This window comes from Mustela lutreola, chromosome 5 (assembly GCF_030435805.1).
Source record: "Mustela lutreola isolate mMusLut2 chromosome 5, mMusLut2.pri, whole genome shotgun sequence".
Taxonomy (NCBI): Eukaryota; Metazoa; Chordata; class Mammalia; order Carnivora; family Mustelidae; genus Mustela; species Mustela lutreola.
The window spans coordinates 109,490,160-109,511,170 of record NC_081294.1 but is presented as its reverse complement, the minus strand read 5'-3'; the positions used below and the strand labels follow the sequence as shown (position 1 = coordinate 109,511,170).

General features: G+C 38.4%; 1 protein-coding gene across 1 annotated transcript in view; it reads right to left on the bottom strand.

Annotated features, from left to right (window-relative positions):
• Positions 1-1,080: 1,080 nt before the first annotated feature.
• Positions 1,081-21,011, bottom strand: part of XRCC4 (X-ray repair cross complementing 4) — a 317,602-nt gene continuing 297,671 nt past the window's right edge. Inside the window, exon 8 of the mRNA XM_059175403.1 lies at positions 1,081-1,159. Within this exon, the coding sequence (XP_059031386.1) occupies positions 1,090-1,159 (70 nt within the window). The 3' untranslated portion in view covers positions 1,081-1,089. The remainder of the gene's footprint in view (positions 1,160-21,011) is intronic.

Genomic DNA, 21,011 nt, shown 5'->3' with positions numbered 1-21,011 from the left:
TGATGCAGTTATTTTGCAGTACACAAATGCACTGATGCAATAGTGATGCAGAATGCATTAAACAAGAACAGGTGCTGCTGTCTGTCTGTTGCCCAGAGCAGAATGTGTCATATGACAAAGCAGGCACAAGCCCTTAGAAAAGTGAGGCGAGGCTGAGTGTTTGGGAGAGGAGGCGAGTTCAGAAGCTGGTGAGGGGCTTCTAACAAAGGCAAAGGCTAAGTATCCTAGGCCAGCAGTTTGGTTAGAAATAGGATACATTGGGCTGCCTGGGTAGCTCAGTGGGTTAAGCCTCTGCCTTCGGCTCAGGTCATGATCTCAGGGTCCTGGGATCGAGCCCCATATCGAGCCCCACATGGGGCTCTCTGCTCAGCAGGGAGCCTGCTTCCTCCTCTCTCTCTGCCTGCCTCTCTGCCTACTTGTGATCTCTGTCAAATTAAATAAGTAAAATCTTAAAAAAGGAAAGAAAAGAAATAAGATACATTGTGCCAGAGGGTAACAGTATGTAGTGTGCCTACCCCTTGCTCCAGGACCCACTCTGGGAGTCAGACTGCCTCACAACCCGCAAGCACAGGCAAGCGGTGGAGACCAGAAGATGGGCAGGATTCAATCACATGGAGGCCAGAGAGCCAGGCAAAGTGGTGAGGAAAACACCTGGACAAGGAAGCTGAGCAGCAGTTGATCAGATAACAGATAAGGACACAAGAATCTGGCAGGCAAGTCAAGTCAATCCTGTCCTAGTCAGGAAGCTTCTAATCCGCATTGTGCTGGGAAGAGAAATAGTTCTAAGACCTGAGCGGCTCAGAAGCTGCTGGCAAGCACACACAAGTAGAACCCCATTCATTCTTTCTGTTTCTCTCGGTAAAGCCATAGAGAGAGACTGAGTTTACTCACCAGGCAACTGCATCCAGCTATGGCATTGCTCCCATCAAGAATTTAACAAAACCCACACGCAAAATCTCACAATTCCATGCTCATCTCAAAGCATATGTATGAAGATTGTTAAAAGGGGAGGAGAGGAGGTATCATATACAGTAGGGACACGGCCTCTTTTGAAGAGAAACTGTCTTGGAACCTGTTTCTGAGGAATCTCTAGCTACACAAAGACTTACCACATACATGCTGCCAGAAACAGTTTCCAATTGAGAAGAAGCCTTGGGTCCTGAGAAAGACAGAAGCGAAAACACAAAGTGAAATGTGTGTGAAGAAGACAAGTTCTTCTTTTATCCTAAAAAATGAAGGCCAGATCAGGCCAAGAGGAACCCACTCCCACACAAATTGTGCCTGTAGATCTTACTATATGTGCCTGTTTTCTTCTTCAGGGAACTAACTTTTCAGACCACAGAGAAAAGCCCACAAGTGAGTCTCAGCTCTCAACAGTGCAAATATAGCAAAGCAAGGTACCACTAGGGCAAAGTGGAGTTTTCTGGTGGATGCTGACTGTATTCATTATCTCTAAGTCCTGTCTTGAAGTGTTTCACTCAAACCAAATACAGATCTTGGCTTGTTGTTAATTTGAATTTACCAGGACTGTCCAAACGTGTCTGGAATATGCCATTTACATGGGATATTAATTTTTGAAGACACGATTTACAGTGTTTTTACCCCCAAAAAACACTGTGGGGTTATTTTAATGAACAACTCGATATGGCATGGGCCTTGGGGAGGACTTGTTGGGAGGACTTGCGGGTTGACCTTTTTCTATTTCTTGACCTATATATGATAGCTCTAGGATATTTTGTCTTATAATCAGTCATTGGGTTTATGTTTTATACTTTTCTTCATTGCGTTTCACAGTACAAAAAAAAAAACAGTTAACAAATATTATGGTCTGAGTTTTTGAAACTGTAAGGCCCTTCAAGAAACTCAGTGAAGTGCTAGCAAATTCAATAGCAATATTCCATGAGATTCTCTGACAATGAAAAACCGGTTTCCACTTACATAATAGTTTCTTTCATTGCTGTACTTTAAAAGTAAATTATTTTAATGTATACTTCCACTGTCTTTTTAGCGACTTGAAAACACTTCACAAACATCTTTTTGTTTTTCCTGGACTCCTGATACCCAGGTAAGGGGACGTTGCCCCAGTTAACCATATCATATAAATTAAGAAAATGGGAATTCTGAAAGCAGTTTTTTTCATGTTTAAACTCTAACTTTCGAACTCTCACTTCTTCATTTTAGACTTTCTCTCTGAGAAATGTGTTCCTGGCATAGTGCTATCTGCCATTCATTCACCTCAGAAAAGGTAAATGATTTCTCCAAAAGCATTTATCCTTCTGTTTACTTACTCCACTTGCGTTAGTGATAGACCGTGAGACTCCGGGACTCCAGATCCGTTCACTACATCAGATCTGAGTTTTTAATCCTTTCCTGAATGTTCTGCTAGTTTAAACTGGTTTTCCTGTCTCCCTTTGTTAGACTGTGTATATATCTCCTTTATATAATACTAGAAAAAAATCCATGGGAGTCTTATACTGCCAAGTTTAGATCCAATCAAAATTTGTGGTTTCTGTTTCAAACCGACCTTGAACCTTTGGTGTTTGGGACTGTTTAATTTTGGCACAGTTTTGCTTCCTGTTTCCAAGAATGACCTATTATTAGGCTCAAAGGCTTCTTGCCTATCTAATCAGTTCTTAGAAAGCAAATTATCATTGAGTGAGTGAATTTAGTTAAGTGAAACATCCATGATAATGAAATAAAACCTGGGAGAATCTAACAAGGAACACAAAGAAAATGTACTTGATACAAAATAATTTGTATTTAACAGAAGTCTAAAACATCCAAAACTAGCTTATAATTTTATATATTTAAAATAGTACAGAGAAAAAAACCTAGTCCTTGAATTTGACCTCAACGTGTTTTATTGTCAGAGAAATCCTGAAAAAATTTTACTTAGTTTATTGGAAAAACAAAACAAAATAAAACAAAGCATGTTGGGTTAAAAATCAGGAGGCACAGATAAAATTCTTCTCTGCCAACAACCAACTACTATCAACAAGTTTTTAACCTTTGCTACTAATTTAACATTTTTTTTATAGATAAGTTAGTACCTTTTATTTTTTAATACCAAAATACTATGGAATGGAGCAAATGTATGAGGAAAGCAGAGGTGGACATTTCAGTGAAGCTTCCAGGAAGCCTGCAGGCACCATGTGTGAGTGCACGGTGTTATTCACCATGGGGAGTTGTTCCCACTGGTTATGAGGAAGGCTGCTGGAGGCTTCACTCTCAGTGCCACTGTCTGCCAGGGTGTGCTTGTCAAACACAAATACTGTGATGCCAGATTCTGGACCCCGTTTTGCATAAATATATTACACAGTCATCCATTTTTTTAAATGGATTTTACCTGCTTATTAAGATCATGCATCACAAGGATGTCAAACAAATGGTCAGTAGATCATGTACGGTTGTAGCAGTAATAGACTCACACATGATCTAGGTGTGTTGCACATATCCCATTGCAGTCAGCCTGCATTTCCATCATTAGGGGCAGCTTTACTCATACCCTAAAGCAAATCCGTCTACCTTGTCAGTTCTGCTGGGTTGGCTGTAGCTTTGGGGCACCGGCAGGGAGGATGTGGTCATCATGTCAGGTAATGGGGAAGAGGTGGCAGCTGCGCGGTAGGGGAATGGTGGCACCTTTGTGGCAGTCTGAGCATAGAACATACTAGACAAGTGGGGGCATGGCTCTGAGTGGCTGATCAGGAGCAAGCCTCTGGTTCTGGCCAAGCAGAGCAGAAGAAGGATATTATGGTCATTCTCTGTGCGTATTATCTGCCCACTCACTACAATTTTTATGTAGGAGTTTCAGTCATCAGAAAACAATAATAATAGACTTCGGCTTCTCCCATAATGGAGTCACAGAAACCAGATAAATCCCTTTCTCTTAAACAACTAGAAAACCTCACAAAAGTTATGAAAGAATAATTTTTAGACCTTGGACAAGAAAAGTCGCTGGACCATTATTTCAGAAAAAGGCAACAAAGTGGGGAGCTTATTGCCCAGAGGTAATGGAACAATGTGGAACATATAAAGTGTGCAGGTTTCACTCTGCTGGGGAGACAGAGACATCAGAGTTTAGGAAAGTCAAGGAAGTTAGAATTCATGGGACAGAGTACCAAAGAAAGGAAATGCACACACACAGAGAGAGAGAGAGAGCAAACTCTGTAATCTACAGAGGGGCCCCCTTAAGTGTTGAGCTGAGTACTAATGTACACAACCATGAAAGGAAAATAATCAAGACCTGGGAAAGAACCACTACAAAGTAGTAAGCTAAACAACCACCAGGGCTCACACAAGGCTGGGAACATTTCTAGTTTTTATTAGTTGGAGTAGAATGATCTTGTAGTATACAGGGCCTTGGGTAGAATCCTCTGAAGGGTATTGTCTTAGTCATGGGGCTAAATTAGTCGTACACTAACTGTTGCTCTAGACATGCCCTAACAAGGCTTAAAAGCAAGACTAGAAAGGACTCAGTCAATTTCTAGTATCTTAACTACAAGCCAGAAACATATTCCTTAAAAGAAGACAACAAAATCCAGGAGACAGTAATATAAAATTCATAACATCTGTCATCTAATCAAAAGTTACCAGTCATGAAAAGCAAGAAAATATGATCAATAACTAGGAGAAAAATTAATTATGGACACAAATACATTTGTAATGGAGACGATGGGATTAAGGCACGTGCTAGGCCATTTAAAACAACAATTTTCAATATGCCTTCACATTCAACAAAATGGAGGAAATATGAACATGAGGATAAGAGAAAAAGGAGATGTAAAAATGCTCAACTAAGCCTTCATAGAGATGAAAACTAGAGTATTTGAAAGTAAAAAAAAAAAAAAAAATCATGGGTGGAATTAATGGCCAATTAGATACTGCAGAAGAAAATATCAGGAAACTTGAAGTGACAGCAATAGGAATCATCCTAAATGAAGCAGAGAGAGAGAAAACTAAAACTAATAAATTGAATCTCACTGAGCTGTGGGACAGTATCAACAGGTCTAACGGACCCGGAATTACGGCCCTAGCAGAACGGGAGAAAAGAGAACAAAAAAATGTTCTAAGCAATAAAGATAACATTCATCAAATGTGTTGAAAACTCTTTGCCCCAGATCAAAGAATCTAATTACCTCCAGGCAAAAAAAAAAAAAAAAAAAAAAGGAAAACCCAAATAAGGCATTTCATAATCAAATGCTGATAATTGGTGAGAAGAAGAAAACCTTAAAAGAATCTATAAAAAATGACATATGGCAGAAAAACAATGTAAACGATCACAGATTTATCCGCAGAAACCACAAAGTCCATAAGGCAGCGACACTTCTCTAAAGTGCTAAAAGGGGGAAAAGAAAAAGACCGTTAAGATAGAGGTATGAATATAAGCAGACTTCTCGTCAGACAGTGTATAAGCCAGTAAACAGTGCAGCTGTACCTATAAAGCCCTGAAAGAAAGAACTATCAACACAGAATTCTATATCTGGTAAAGAAGCATTTCAAAAAAGCAATTAAATAGACTGTTAACAGACAAATAAGTGTTCAGAGAATTCACTATCAGTAGATCTAAAATGATCAACTATGTTAGAGGAAATTCATCAGGCAGAAGGAAAATGAAATCAAAATAAAATCTGGATCTGCACAAAGGAATGAGGACTGTCAAGAATGCTGAATATAAAATACATTTTTTTCTCAGTTTTTATATGTTAAGACAATTGAATGTTTAGAGCAAAAGTAACAGCAATGTATTGTGGGGTTTAGAATATACAGAGAAGTGAGGAAGATTTGCCACATATAGAAAAGTGACAGAATGATCTGCTTGTAGAATATAGTGGGTAATTCCCATGAATTAATAAGGACAAAATTAAGTTTCTTACAAAAGAGAAAACACAGATGGCTTGGGAGTATTTGAAAAGACTCTTATGAGAAATTAGAGAAATGCAGCTTAATATCACAATGAGAAAATCCACCAATTGGCAAAAATTAGGAAGTTTGAGAACATTGGGTGTTGGTGACAATATAAAGAAATGGAGACTCATTGTCTGCTGGTACAACTACTGTGGGGGGGAAATATACTGTCTAGGAAAATTCTACTCCTATGTATAGTATGTAGAGAAATTCTTGAGTATGTATACTGGGAGATCTACACAAGAATGTGCATCATGACAATCTTTATACTACTAAAAACTTGGGAACCTAAATGTATACTGACAACTAAATGGATAAATTAATTATAGTATAGTCTTATAATGAGTGATACACTGTACACCAGTTTTTTAAAAAAGCAATTTATAACTATAGGCAACAATGTGAAAAAAATCACAGAACCATAACATTAAACAAAAATAGCAAGTCAAGTATTGCTCATCATTTATATGACAGAATACCAAAAACAGGCCAAGCGAAATAAAATATTGTTGTCCTTCCACTAGATCCTTCACTATATTTATCATAGTAATATTTAAGTCCCTCTCTGATACATCTTACACTTGGCTGTCTCTGCATCTGATTCTATTGACCATCTGATTCTTTTTTTCCTCCTGACTATGGCCTCAAGATTTTACCACTCAGAATAACCCAAACTTTTTTATTATATGCCCAGTATTGTGCATACAAGAACAGTGGAAACTGAAGAAATATTTACCTCTAGAAAAAGGCATGCCTTATTTCTGTCATGCCACCAGTATAAAGACTGAGTCAGTCTACCCTACAGATTAGTTGGGTCTTGGCTTTGTTACAGCTTTAGTTATTTAATTCGCCACTGGACTCAAATGATTTGATGGAGGAATTGGGACCTTCCCTTCAGCAGGACTTGAGATCTGAGCAGTCACAAAACTCTATAGAGATCTTTACACTCTATAGCCTACTGCCCCACCTCTCTGAATGCGGGATGTATTTCTTTTGAGTTATAGCTTCTGAAAACCAGTTTTGGGGATTCTAAAGAGTTCCCTTTGCTCACTAGGGCTATTATTAGCCTTCTGTATCTCAGGAAATTTCTGGCCTTAGCCTTGTGAGGGCTGGGATGATGCATTCAGCACAGTTCTTAAAAATCTTGAAGAGACTTCATTCTCTTGCCCTGTTTGCAGCCTTCAGCAGGTGCTACCACACTTTCAAGGAAGGCCTGGAGATCCTTGGGGGCCTTTCTCCTCATTCTCCTGCCCTGCCTGTAGCCTTCAGCGTTTTACCCCATAACTCAGTGAAGCCTATGGGAATGAGGTGGTGAATAGGCACAGGAAGACTTGCTCTGGGTCTAGACTCCTTGAGATCCTAATCTGTCCCACCAGCTCACATGCAGCTGCTAAAAGGTTGTTGGATGTTTGGCTGTTTTTGTTTCACTCTGGTCTGTAACAGACTTCTCCCACTGTGCATTAGACATTCAAGTAGCCCTGGATCTCTTCTTTCCTAGGAAAGCTAATTACTTTCTGGATTTTAGTTCATTTAGCTTTCTTACATCTCCAGTACTCTGATTAGTTTTAAATATCAAAAATATGTAAGTTGGGGCGCCTGGGTGGCTTAGTGGGTTAAGCATCTGCCTTCGGCTCAGGTCATGATCCCAGGGTCCTGGGATTGAGCCCCACGTGGGGCTCCCTGCTCAGCAGGGAGCCTGCTTCCTCCCTCTCTCTCTTGCCTGCCTCTCTGCCTACTTGTGATCTCTTGCTCTCTGCCAAATAAATAAATAAATAAATAAATCTTTTAAAAAATGTGTAAGTTATCTGGACTGTTCTCATTGTTAGGAATGACTAACTTTTGACTTATTAAATTATAAGTGGAAGCAAAAGATAAAATTTGAGTTTTAAAAAGAGGATTCACAAACAAGTCCTTTAAAAATTATGTTTTTTTAACAAAATTAAAAAGAACTGCATATTCATTATTAAAACTCAAATCATATAATAATTACAGTAATCTCAGATACATAAATATTGAAAGTCCCTTACTCCTACTCTCCAGACTAATCACAAATCAGAATTTGTGGTAATATTACTCTAAATAGCAGACACAATTTGTAATCTCAAAAGCGATCTGATTCACCAACACTGATTTTAAACACAACTGTGTATGTTGCTTGAGGTGGGTTAATACTATTCATTTCTACATGCAATTAGGATAGATGGTGTCTCCAAATAAAATTACTGTCCTGAAAATTTACGAATGGCATGTAACAACTTTTCTCTTTTCTTTTCTCATCAAGTCTTGACCCTAGCCTAATCTTATGACAACAAAATTTCACTGTAGCATAATAACCTTAACTACATTTTGACTGAAGATCTACACAGATCACAGAGAAACAGTTTAGCTGAATGAAACTGAAATCAAATTAACATATATGCTTAATGGATGCTGTGTTGAGAGAATCTCTAGAAGCTAATACCTTTGGGCTGTTTTGTAAATGCAAAGATTGGTATGTATTATTAGTCAGAGTTCTCCAGAGAAATAAAACCAATAGGAAATACATACGTAGGAATTGGCTAATGTTGTTCCGGAGGTCAATAAGTCATACAATTTGCCATCTGTAAGCTAGAAGCCCAGGAATGGCTGTAGTGTAATTCACTCTTGAGTTTGAAGGCCCAAGCAGCAGGGGAGCTGATAATGTAAATCCCCAGGGAGGCCAAAGGGCTGAGAAGAACAGCAGGAAGAGGGGCTGTTGGTGTTAAGACCCAGAGACCAAAGGCCATAGCTCCAGGAGCTCCAGTGTCCTACAACCGGAGATGATGGGTGTGCCAGCACAAGAAGAGAGAGAATTTGCCCTTCCTGGGCCTTTTTGTTCTACTCTGGTCCTAAAAGAATTGGATAATGCCTAAACACATTGGTGAGGGTGGATCTTCTTTGTTTAGCCTAGTAATTCAAATGCTAATCTCTTCCAGAAACACCCTCACAGACCCACCTCAAAAAGTTTACCAGCTCTTTGGGCATGGGTTAGCCCAGACAAAATGACACATAAAATTCACCACCACAGACATGACTGAGACAGAAAAGAGAGCCATTCACTTATCTGAAAAAATTGTGGCTATAAAAATATCATCTTTATGGGGTGCCTGGGTGGCTCAGTGGGTTAAGCCTCTGCCTTTGGCTCAGGTCATGATCCCAGGGTCCTGGGATCCAGCCCTGAATAGGGCTCTCTGCTCAGCGGGGAGCCTGCTTCCCCTTTCCGCTCTGCCTACTTGTGATCTCTCTCTCTGTCAAATAAAAAAAATATATATCATCTTTGCTTTGTTCATTTTTGTTGATAAGTTGGACATCAGGTTTATGTACCTATTTAATGATAACAAACCTTTTCCTGAGGAATTCAAATGAATAATAATTTTAGGATATTTCAGGAACTCTAAGAAAAAGGAGACACGAAATACTCATGATTAAAAAGGATACTTTGGGGGCGCCTGGGTTAAAGCCTCTGCCTTCGGCTCAGGTCATGATCCCAGGGACCTGGGATCAAGCCCCACATCGGGCTCTCTGCTCTGCGGGGAGCCTGCTTCCTCCTCTCTCTCTCTCTGCCTGCCTCTCTGCCTACTTGTGATCTCTGTCTGTCAAATAAATAAATAAAATCTTTAAAAAAAAAAAAAAAAGATACTTTGTGGCTATACAATGGCGTGCCCAATAGATATTTCAGGTTTGCTGACCCAGAAGTTATAAAGGCATATCGTTTTTCTTAAGGAAGAAGTGTAGCCCCAGTAAACTGTTCAGTTTATGTCTATTTCATTGCTTATTCCATTGAATTGTACGGCAAATTTTACAGCTTAAGTTACTCAATCACTCTACAAACACGTATAGACCAACTGTTAGATGCTAGGTGTTGTGCTAAGTGCTATAGGTATTAGGATAATTAAATACAAGCAAAATCAAATACAATTCTTGCTCTTGTGTTGTTTATACACTGCTTGGGAAGATAGGTATTGTTCCAATAGTCACAATAAATAATGTAAAATTACAAGTGGAGATAAGTGCTCTCCTTCTAAGGAATGTTTTATAAAAGCATTAACAGGAAAATCTGACCTAGACTAAGGGAGCCAGAAAGGGTTTCTTTCAATCTGAGATCTACAGCATGAATGGGGGTTAACTAAATGATTGGATAGGTCTGGTTCAGGTGAAGTGAACAGCATGTGCAAAGGCCACGTGCCAAGTATTGCTTTAGGGACTTCAGACTCGTATAGGTAAGAGGCATCAACTGAGGGAGATGGTGGTTGGAGATGAGGAGAGAGGCTTGCTGAGGTTTGACCATGTAGAGTTTTAAGAGACTGAAATGTTCCAGTCTTTATCCTAAGAGAAACAAGCAGCAGTTAGAATTTGGGGAAGGATGGGGGGAAGGAAGCTGGAGAGTGACTTAACTAGAATAACATTTTGAAAATATCTCCCTATTTTCAATATGGTTAAAATCTGGAAGGCATCAGCATGAATATAGGAAGACCAGTTAGTAGATTTTGCTAATAGACTTGGTGGGAGGAACAGTCTTCAAACCAAAATCCTGTGAGTAAAGAATGAGAAATGAGCTATTCAAGAGGTAAAACTGATAGAACTTGATGACAGATTTGAATTGGGGAAGGTAAGGAAGAAGGAAACATCAAGGATCACTTTTAGAATTTGATCGGATGGTGAGGCCTGTACGAGTCCTTAGCAGAAGATCATGGATTTAATCACAAATGCTTCAAGTATGTTAAGTTTTTTAAGTGAATTGTTAAATAAGCAATTGTATTTATGGGTCTGGAGTTTAGAGGGAATGTTACTTACTACTAAATACCTAGTAGTAAGATAGCTATCTAAAGTATAATGATGGGAAGAATATGGGGAAAAAGTATACAGTGAGGAGAGAAAAAAACAAAACAAAACAAGACAAAACTATGGCCATATTGAGTTTTCCAAAAGTACAGTGTGTCTCCCTCCTGACATGATGCCCTGAGAAGGACACAACATCACTTCTGTGAAATATCTCCCCACAAAAGTTTACCTGATTCTAATCATAAGGAAACAAGAGACAACCAAAAGGAAGGAATCAAGGAATATTCTAAAAATAATGATATTTTTTGAAGAGGCAAGGTCAAGAAAAGGTCAAGAAAATGAAAGGAAGCCTGAAGAATTGTTCCAGATTCAATGAGTCTAAAGGGACAGAACAGCTAAATGCGATGAATGATGCTAAATTGGCTCCTGGAACTCTGTAACGGTACAAGGAAAAGTGTCAGGTGATAAAGCCTCTTGGCATAAATAGCCAATCATTTGCCACTTGATTATAAGTGACAAAAAGGCAGGAACCATGTCAGACTTATTCATCACAATACACTCAGTGACTAGCAGCCAGAATGCTTCACATACATACATACTCAAGAAATACTTTCTAAAATAAGGAACACATGAATAAATAGTGTATTCTTGGTGGATTTTAGATCTATTAGTTGCTCCTTTTCTGAATTTGGTTGGTTTTTCAGCCAGTTGCCATTTCCATTCGCTGAACTTCTTGTTTCCTGTAGAATTGTAAGTGGAGAGAGGGTGTATAAACTGTTGCTAATCCTCTTAGTGTCCCCTGCTTCCTCTCCCCTTATGACTAAGCCAACGACTTTCATGCCCATAGCCACCCCACGGGCATACTCCTAAGATTGAGAAATTCAATAGAGCTGACAACCAGGGAAAAGGGCACTACCTCAGAAAGGGCTGAGTTTTTTTCCCTTGAGCCACTAAAGCTATATATGTCACTCCAAATCCCAACAGGCTTTCATAACCCTAACCTGGAGGACTGCTTTATAATTTTTTGTTAAAATAAGCTAGTTGACACCTGATGAGCACTATTATTTCCTATGGGTAGCGGGACCATTTTGATTAATCCTGAGTATCCCCCACCAGCACTGAACACAAGTATCTTAGACATGAAGAATCTTGATTATAAACACACACACACACATCACATACATAGAACACATTTACCATCCATGCACCACACTTCACAATAAAGACATTAATTGATCTCATAAGCTTGCTATCTGCAAAACAGAAGGTGTTGAGGCTGATTAGTAGAAACCTCCACTATGTTCTATTTAATTGTGCTACAGTAGAGGGGTCTGTATCTCCAACTGAACAATTTATGCTTCATTAAATTCTCTTCTCATTTTTGCACTTCAGGTACTTCAATTAGATGGCAGCTCTATTTTGAATGGCTCATTCAAGCGTGACAAGATGCCAGTGAGTATCTGGAGAAGCAATAGAATTAAAAGCACCCTTTACATCTGGAAGACACTACCTCTCACTTCGTATAATGCTCAATTGAACCCTGCGGCTCATAAATATTCATAAGTGTGAAAAAAATATCTTAGATAAATGAACAGACATCACAGAATTCCTTGATGGGAGGTTCAACTAATGCTTCAAAATTAGAAATTTATTTTTACAGAAGTAAAATGTTTGCCTCATCTGGCACAGTTGGGGACTAAGTGGCTTAGAGATCTATTTATTTTTAATTACATTATGCATAGAATATTAACCCTTTGGTGATTAACTATGACCCACCAAAATGTAAAGCTTGTAAGATGTAAAGGTTAACACTTTTCATTTTCTGAAATCAAATGATGTATTATATATTTGAATATTTTCTTTGGAATAAGTTTAATTTCATACCAAATATGAACTATGTTTTTATATTTATATGTATATATCTATATATATACATATACTTAAATTTATTTATTTATTTCACATATAATGTATTATGTGTTTCAGGGGTACAGGTCAGTGAATCATCAGTCTTACACAATTCACAGCACTTAAATTTATACAAATAAGGAAAGTTTAAATTTGTGGGGATGATTTTACGTAAGCTCCTTTACCATTATCATAACTTCATAGAGAATCAGTTAACCTGTAATTTTATTGGTGAAAAGCTGAGAATCTTGTTTTCTTCTCTTTGAATATAATTAAATACTAAAACTATTACTGCCTCCTTTTAAAGTATTTAGAGTATTTTTAAGTTATTTATTTTCATAAACCAAAAAAGTCATATAAAATAACTCTTCCAACTCTCATCTTTTCAGTGGACATAATCATTAACCTAAATGCAGCTGTGATAACTGGGCATTCATACTCCTTAAAAAGAAAGTTCCCATTTTCTCTGGGATTTCTTCATTACTTTGCGTATTGTGTGATGAAATACCTTCCCCAATTTAAATTGCTAAATTGCTGTCATCCAGATTACTCGGAAATTGAGCTAGTAGCTATGGTACTCTTTGTTTTTTTATTTTCTCGTTCAGGATGGAAACTAGGGACTTTAAGGAGTTGAATCACATTTCTTAGTAGCACAGGTTAATTCCAGAAGAAACTAAGTGGAAAGATGGAGACTTTCAGAGAAAAGATGGAAAAATACAGAGACGCCAACTGAGATGGTTATCAGTGAAGCTCATGAGTGAACCCTAGCTGATGGAAATGATTCAGCAAATAACTTTAAATTTAATTTTCCTCTGTGGAGAGGAAAACATTAAAACAAATTTTTTAAAAGATTTTATTTACTTGAGAGAGAAAGCATGAGAGGGAGTGAGAGCACAAGCAGTGGGGAGGGATAGAAAGAGAAGCAGGACTCCTCGCCGAGCAGAGAGCTTGATGTCGGACTCGATCTCAGGACCCTGGGATCATGACCTGAGCCAAAGGCAAACACTGAATTGACTAAACTACCCAAGCTTCCAAACATTTTTTTTTTTTTTTAATGACAATTCCATTTTTGTATTCTCTCTCACCTATGAAGCCATTGGATTGTAGGTTTGGTTTTACCAGGTCTCCTGTGGCTCACAGTATCCACTGCTCTCCCCCTTCCTGATCCACACATACTTTCCTCAAACATTCCTCACTGGAAAAAAAAAAAAAAAAAGGAAAGAAAACCTCTGCTCTCCATTTTTACTTTGTGCCCCCCCTCCCCCACATTGCTGTTAATCATTCCCCAAACATAGATGGAAGACAGGCTTAGAATCTTGAACTGGTGCTTTTTTATAAGATCTCTTCTCATTAAATATTGTGACTCACTGTTCTGAAGAAAAATTACTCCTTTTGGGGGTTTTTCCTCTCATTAGTAATTTGTTATTTTTCAAACTTGCTATTTTGGCAGGAATACTCTCCAGTGATAAAGTACACATTGATGGAATGGCCAACTGCACAGTTAAAAAAGAAAAAAAAAAAAAAAAACCTGACAATGTATGTTCTTCTCATGTGGCCTCTCCTAAGTAAAGAGAAAAGGATCAAAGATGTAAAGAAACAAAAAGCAACCCCACCACTAATCTCTGACTGAAGGAAGAAAGCACATGTATAGAGGAATAAAACAATTTTTTCAGTTCTTTATCATACACAATTTCCTTGCTTTGCCACTGAGCCAAGAAAGGTACGGCCAGCGTGCTCTTGGATGTGGGATTAATTCAGACTGTAGTTTGGCCTTACGCATGCAGGCAGGCATTAAGGACACTGAAAATTCATAATGCCTCTTGAAAAATCAAGAAGAGAGGGCTCCTGGGTGGTTCAGTCGGTTAAGTCTCTGCCTTTGGCTCATGATCCCAGGGTCCTGGGATTGAGCCTTGCATCAGGCTCCCTGTTCAGTGGGGAACCTGCTTTTCCCTCTTCCTCTCCCTCTGCCTGCTGCTCCCCCTGCTTGTGCTCTCTCTCTGTGTCAAATAAACAAATAAAATCTTTAAAAAAAATGTAGATATGAATCTGGATCACTCATACGTTTGAATCAAATTATCAGTAATTCAAAATACACAGATCAATTGCTCCTTCAAAACCAGGACTATAGGACAGGCGCTAAGGGGTAGAAATGTGTTTCCTGGTCATGCTTGAGCTGCAAATTAACAGAAAGCCAGACTCAAGCTTAAACTCTGATAAAAATGTATTTTTCCCCTCAAGAGGAAATTAAAGGTAGGGTGGCCTTCAGGGCTGGTCATCATATACCGAGGTTTTTTCCCTTTTTACTCTGTTGTTCACAACCTTAACTTCATCCCAAGTCTCTCTCTGCAGTAGGAGTAAAAGTAGCTCTTCTCAACCATTCCGTTAAGTCTCTCCATCGAGTCTGATTGGGCCAATTCAGGTTATGTATTCCTGAACAAATAAATGACAGCCAGAGGAATGATGTATACTGATTGGTTTAAATACTGGTTCCTCAAGCAATACTGGCAAGAAAGGTGATATTATTGTAATTCTCTTAATCAAATCAGAAGCTGCTTCTAGAATTAGGGTCATCTCTAAAACCATATGGCTGCTACATGTTAGGGGTCAATCATAATATTCCTGTAACCAGCTTTTTCTTTTCTTTTTTTTTTTTTTTTTTTAAGATTTTTTATTTATTTATTTGACAGAGAGAGAACACAAGTAGGCAGAGAGGCAGGCAGAGAGAGAGGAGGAAGCAGGCTCTGCTGAGCAGAGAGCCTGATGCGGGACTCGATCCCAGGACCCTGAGATCACGACCCGAGCCGAAGGCAGCGGCTCAACCCACTGAGCCACCCAGGCGCCCCTGTAACCAGCTTTTTCTAGAAGACTTAAAATAGTTGGATTCATGTCACCTTCAAAAATCAGTAACCACTCAATTTAAAGTCAGAAATTTGTAATGTAAGAAATATTATCTTCTCTTGCTTGCTTTATTTAAGCTAATCATGCAAATTAGCCCAGACCATGCAAGGGAAAGAAATTTGGCTTATTTTGAGAGAAACCAAGTCTTAGGAAAGAAGGTATTTTTTTCTCCTAGTTAGGAGTTATATATCAGTACTATATCCCAAAAGAGGGATCTTCATCACCCACTGATGTGTCATAAGTTTGCCATATGTTGATAAATATGAAAAGATCTGGCTATGTAACAATTTTAGTCACATGATTTTTTAGGGTAAAAACTTGATGCTCGAGTCCTGGTTCTTCCACTTTCTGTCTGTGTGACCTATAGCAAGTCACTTGACAGTTCTGGGGCTCAATTTCCTGTAGTGTAAAATGGAGATAAAAACAGCACCTAGCTTATAGAGTCTTTAAGAGGATTAATGACTTAATGTATGTCAAGGATTTATTACATGGCAGGATGTGGAAACAGAAGCAGTGGCAGTTATCTTATTACTATCAGTACTTTTGTCTTCTACCTCAAGATGGTGAGCTGTCTTATGAAAATGTTTGAAGCTAGACAAGAAGAGAAGTGGAGACACTTTCTAAATGTATTTTCAAGATTATTATTAATAATTTGCTTTTAACTAAACTATAGTGCATTTTTGATAATTGTGAAAAACACAAATCTGGGAAGACATATTTCAGGCAAAAGGATTAAAATTCAGCCACCTCATTCTGTATGCACAATGTGGCTATAAAACTCCTCAGGACATACTCATGTCAAGTCCCAAGATATGAGAAAGAATCCAGTTTGTTTTAAATAGCATTTGGGTGCAATTTTAATTGCCAGTTGTTCATGAATTTAACTTGACTCTCAAAGTACAAAATTGTCTAAAAAAAATCTCTACCTATTATAAAATAAGTATGCTTAAGTGATTGTTATCTTTGGAATATCCTTTTAATTCCAGTAGTTTTGAAAGACTGTTAAGTGGTTTGTGCTGTTCACCAATAATATGCTTCCAAATGTTATTTTTAAAATTGTTAAAATAATATTTAATCCAATTAATGATCTAATAATATAACAACTAGGACATTAACATGGGCTACTTTGCATGGTGTGCTAGAGGTTGAGTGAATGAGGCCAAAGTTACAGATTCTATTTAAGTATGATATGGTCTAGTTTGAAAAGATCTGTTCTATAACCAGTGACTTCCAGGCAGTCCTCTGGGACTGCGGGCTTTGAGGACAAAAGAGACTAGGCGAAGGTACAAGGGATACAGCCTGCATGCATAGAGCTGTTAGAAAAAAATCCAGAGCTGTGTCTTACAGATGGCAGTCAGTGGCATTATAAGTAATAATGATTCTATCAACTCCAGTTCACTGAGTATATATACACTGAGGGTATAAATACATGCTAGATGTGTTGACAGATGCTTTACAGAGTTTATTTCATTTGATTTAATCTTTGCAACAACACAGTGAAGGAGGTATGCCCACCCCCTTTCCAAAGATGAAGAACACAAAGGTTACAGACATAAGGACACTTGCTCAAAATGACACAGCTGATCACTGGTACAGCCATCACACTGCATGTAGGAAATGCTCTTCTTCGAAGAAAGGTGCTTGAGGACAGGCCTACAGAGGAGGTGATGGGGCTGCTGAGCTTCCTAAAGCATGATGTGGGCTTTCCAGGATTTTCTGAATGATACACCATAGTTGCTGCTTTCAGACAGTTGCATCAAAAGAAAAAAAGATCTAGAGGTGCAAAAAATATTTCTTCCTGATTTCTTCCTTGAAGGAGGACGACTAGATAATGATGGTGATTATGATAATAATAATAGGTATTAGTGAATACTTACCATGGGCCAAAGCTGTATGAGCATATCTAATCCTCCTAACAACTTCAAGTGTAAAATAGATACCATTTTACTCTTAGTCTACAGATAAAGTAAATGATGATAACAAAGCAAAATAATTTCCTCTAAGATCACACAACTACTAAAAAAAAAAGCAGGGACTTAAGTAACCTCCATATAAGGTCAAAGCCCATGCTCTGATATAGTGACAAAAATAAACAACAAATAAACATTTACGTCATTTGGAGGATTTGCAATAAAAACTGCACCAAACTTTCTATTAGTCCATCTAAATGTATCCTCCTCAATTTAGCTTTCAGTGATTTATCAATTATTTCATGGCATAGCACATTATGCCTGTAATGAAAGCCTCTGGCAGAAACACACACATATTTCCTAGGAGACAAAAATGCAGGGAATGGAATGTACAGGATCCTCACACATTTTGAATGGGATGCAGATTCTTATTTAACTTCTTTTTCATCTAATTGGTGAAAAATCATAATTGTGCTGACACTTCCCTAAGGTACCTGTGATCTGTATAAAATGCTTAAATGTACTTACAGCATGTGTGCATTCAGCCATAAAACCAAAACGGAGAACAATTCAAATTAAATTTCATCATTTGTTCAAATACATGTCTCTTTGGTCACACCTTCTTAATGAATGGTAGCAGACAAGCAACACAGCTAATAAGTTATTTTAATAAGGTGATGTAACGGCGTGTGAACTGTTACCTCCTGGGAGAGTAAGTGACAGATTCCAGTTCTCATTACTGTGTAGATTAGTCTCAGAGAATTCATTAGTGCCCAATGTGGCAGCTCTGCTGAGTGTCCTTAATTTGGAAAAAGAGACAGGAGGCCTGTGTGCCCAAGAAACTCTAAAGACAGATGAGCTGGAACTGAAGGCTTTTAAGGGCAAAGGACTCTCTTGAGAAGATGGCAATTATTCACCTGCTTTCCAGGCATCGGTGACAGCTCTCTTCTCTTTAGTCTCTGTCAGTACACACACTAGGAGCAACAGCAGACTCCTGGATTCCCCCTCACCTATAGCGAAGCAGGGCGAATGCAGAATGTTGCAAAGGCACCATACATCCAGATGACTTATCTCCATTATAAACGGCTTTATTTTACAGAATGACAGTGAGCAGAAGTAGCATAGAAAAATGTGATCTATCAGTAATCCTAGTTTATTTTTAGGTAATAGTTTTAATCCTCTCCACCAAACCACCAAGGAAGCTTGGTGTGGATTGACTTAAAAATCCACTATGTGCTATTTCTGCCACATGCTGGTAAAGATGTTATACAGATGTTTGAACTAGCTTCATAATAAACACAAAGTCCTGACTTCTGAACAATTAAAAGTGCCAACATAGCACTGTTTATATACTATTAAAAGGCTTTCAAACTCTTTTTGACTAAAATCCTTAGTAAGACATATGTATTACACATAACCAATACCCACATATGTATAGGTATTTACATCAGTGAAATTAATGTTTCACTACATAGGATGCACTCTTATCTGTACTGCCCTACTTTAATGTCTTTATTCAATTTATATTATTCTATAATATTAGTTTTTTAAAATGTCAATTCTTTTTAAAAACTGATTTTATCACTGACTAATAAACCAAGATCTATAGTTTGAAAAACTGTATGAAAAGAACCAAGATCTCAAGATAAAGCCCTTTGTGTATTAATTTTTGTAAGAATTACAATGGGTATTTATGATAGGCCACACACTCTGCCATTACTTTCACAAAATTTCTAACTTATTCTCCACAGCAAAGGTAGGTATTAGTCCACTTTCCAGATGAAGAAAATCAAGCTTAGAGCAGTAAAGAAAGTTGCTCCAGTGCCCACAGCTGGTAAATGGCAGAGCTATAATACTGGCACACAGTAAGCACACAATGGATGGATGGGTGGATGATGGATAGATGGATGGGTGGGTAGACGGGTGGATGGGTGGATAGATGCATGGGTGGATCGATGGATGGATGGGTGAATGGATGGATGGGTCAATGGGTGGATGGGTGGATGAGTGGATGGATGGATGGATGGATGGATGGATGGATGGATGGATGAATGGATGGATGGGTCAATGGGTGGATGGGTGGATGGGTGGATGGATGGATAGATGGATAGATGGATGGGTGGATGGATGGATGTATGGATGTATGGATGGATGGGTCAATGGGTGGATGGGTGGATGGATGGGTGGATGGGTGGATGGAATGGTGGATGGATGGGTGAACAGGTGGATGGGTGGACGGGCGGATGGATGGATGGGTGGATGAAGGATGGTTGAAAATGAGGCCCCAGCCTGCTGACCTTGGACTACTGGATATATTGACAACTAATCCTCATTGTAGCATTCCTTTATGAACCACAATCTAACACTATAGTCTTCAGCTATCTCAAAACAAAAATAAGAGTTTTTATCTGAAAATATGAAAGTTGTTTCTTTATTGGGAAGGGTGAGAATAATAATAATAATGATTGTGGCTAATACTTACCAATGACTTAGCATGTGCCAAGTTTTTTTTTTTTACATGTATCAATATAAAATAATAGTGGCCAACCCCAAGGAATTGTTATGAGGATTAAATTCATTTAATGCTTTTATCAACCATATGGGAAAGTTACTCTTATTATCTGTTTATAGTTGAGGAGTCTGAGGCACAAAAAGGTTAAGTGACTTGCCTAAGGACATACAGCTAATAAAACACAAGACATCTGCCTCAGAGCCAGAATTCTTAACCTTTATTCCTGACCATAATCATTAGAAATCAGCCAAATTCTTCTTGTATCACTAGAGCAAGGTTGACTACTTCCAAAGAAAGCATAGTAAAAACTGCTAAATGCTTTGCTGGAGTGAACCACTCAGGATAAGTCAGTTAGCTCTCCTAACATGCTTCTGGGTTCTTAATTTTTTTTTTTTAAAGATTTTATTTATTTATTTGACAGAGAGAGATCACAAGCAGGCAGAGAGAGAGGAGGAAGCAGGCTCCCCGCTGAGCAGAGAGTCCAATGCGGGGCTCGATCCCAGGACTCTGAGATCATGACCTGAGCCGAAGGCAGCGGCTTAACCCACTGAGGCATCCAGGCGCCCCACAAATATGTATTTAAATATCTCTGCTCACTCTATCTAGCCACCTACTATTAAACAAACATGGTTCATTGTGAGGGTTCTGATACTGATCCAGCATAGCAGTTTTCCTTCTACCCTTCACTCCTGTATCTGCAACCTGTTTCCCTGACGGTAAGAACCCTGGATCTCAGGATCACAATGTATTTACTTTTTTGTTTACCCCCAATAATATACATGTCCTGAGAATTGCAAAATGTCCTCTATGAAGAACAATGTGACCAACGAGAATGCAGTAGTAATGTACTGCTTGTTATGCAGTCATGAGATGGTGCCATTGGAGACAAAATGAATGGATTAGGAGGGTATTATGCTAAGTGAAATAGACTGAAAGAGACAAATACCACTTGATTTCACTCATAAGTAGAATTAAAAAAAAGAATAAATAAAAAGCAGACTCACCTATAAATACAGAGAATATACTGATGGTAGCCAGAGTGGAGGGAAAGTGGGGGAATGGGAAAAATAGGTGAAGAG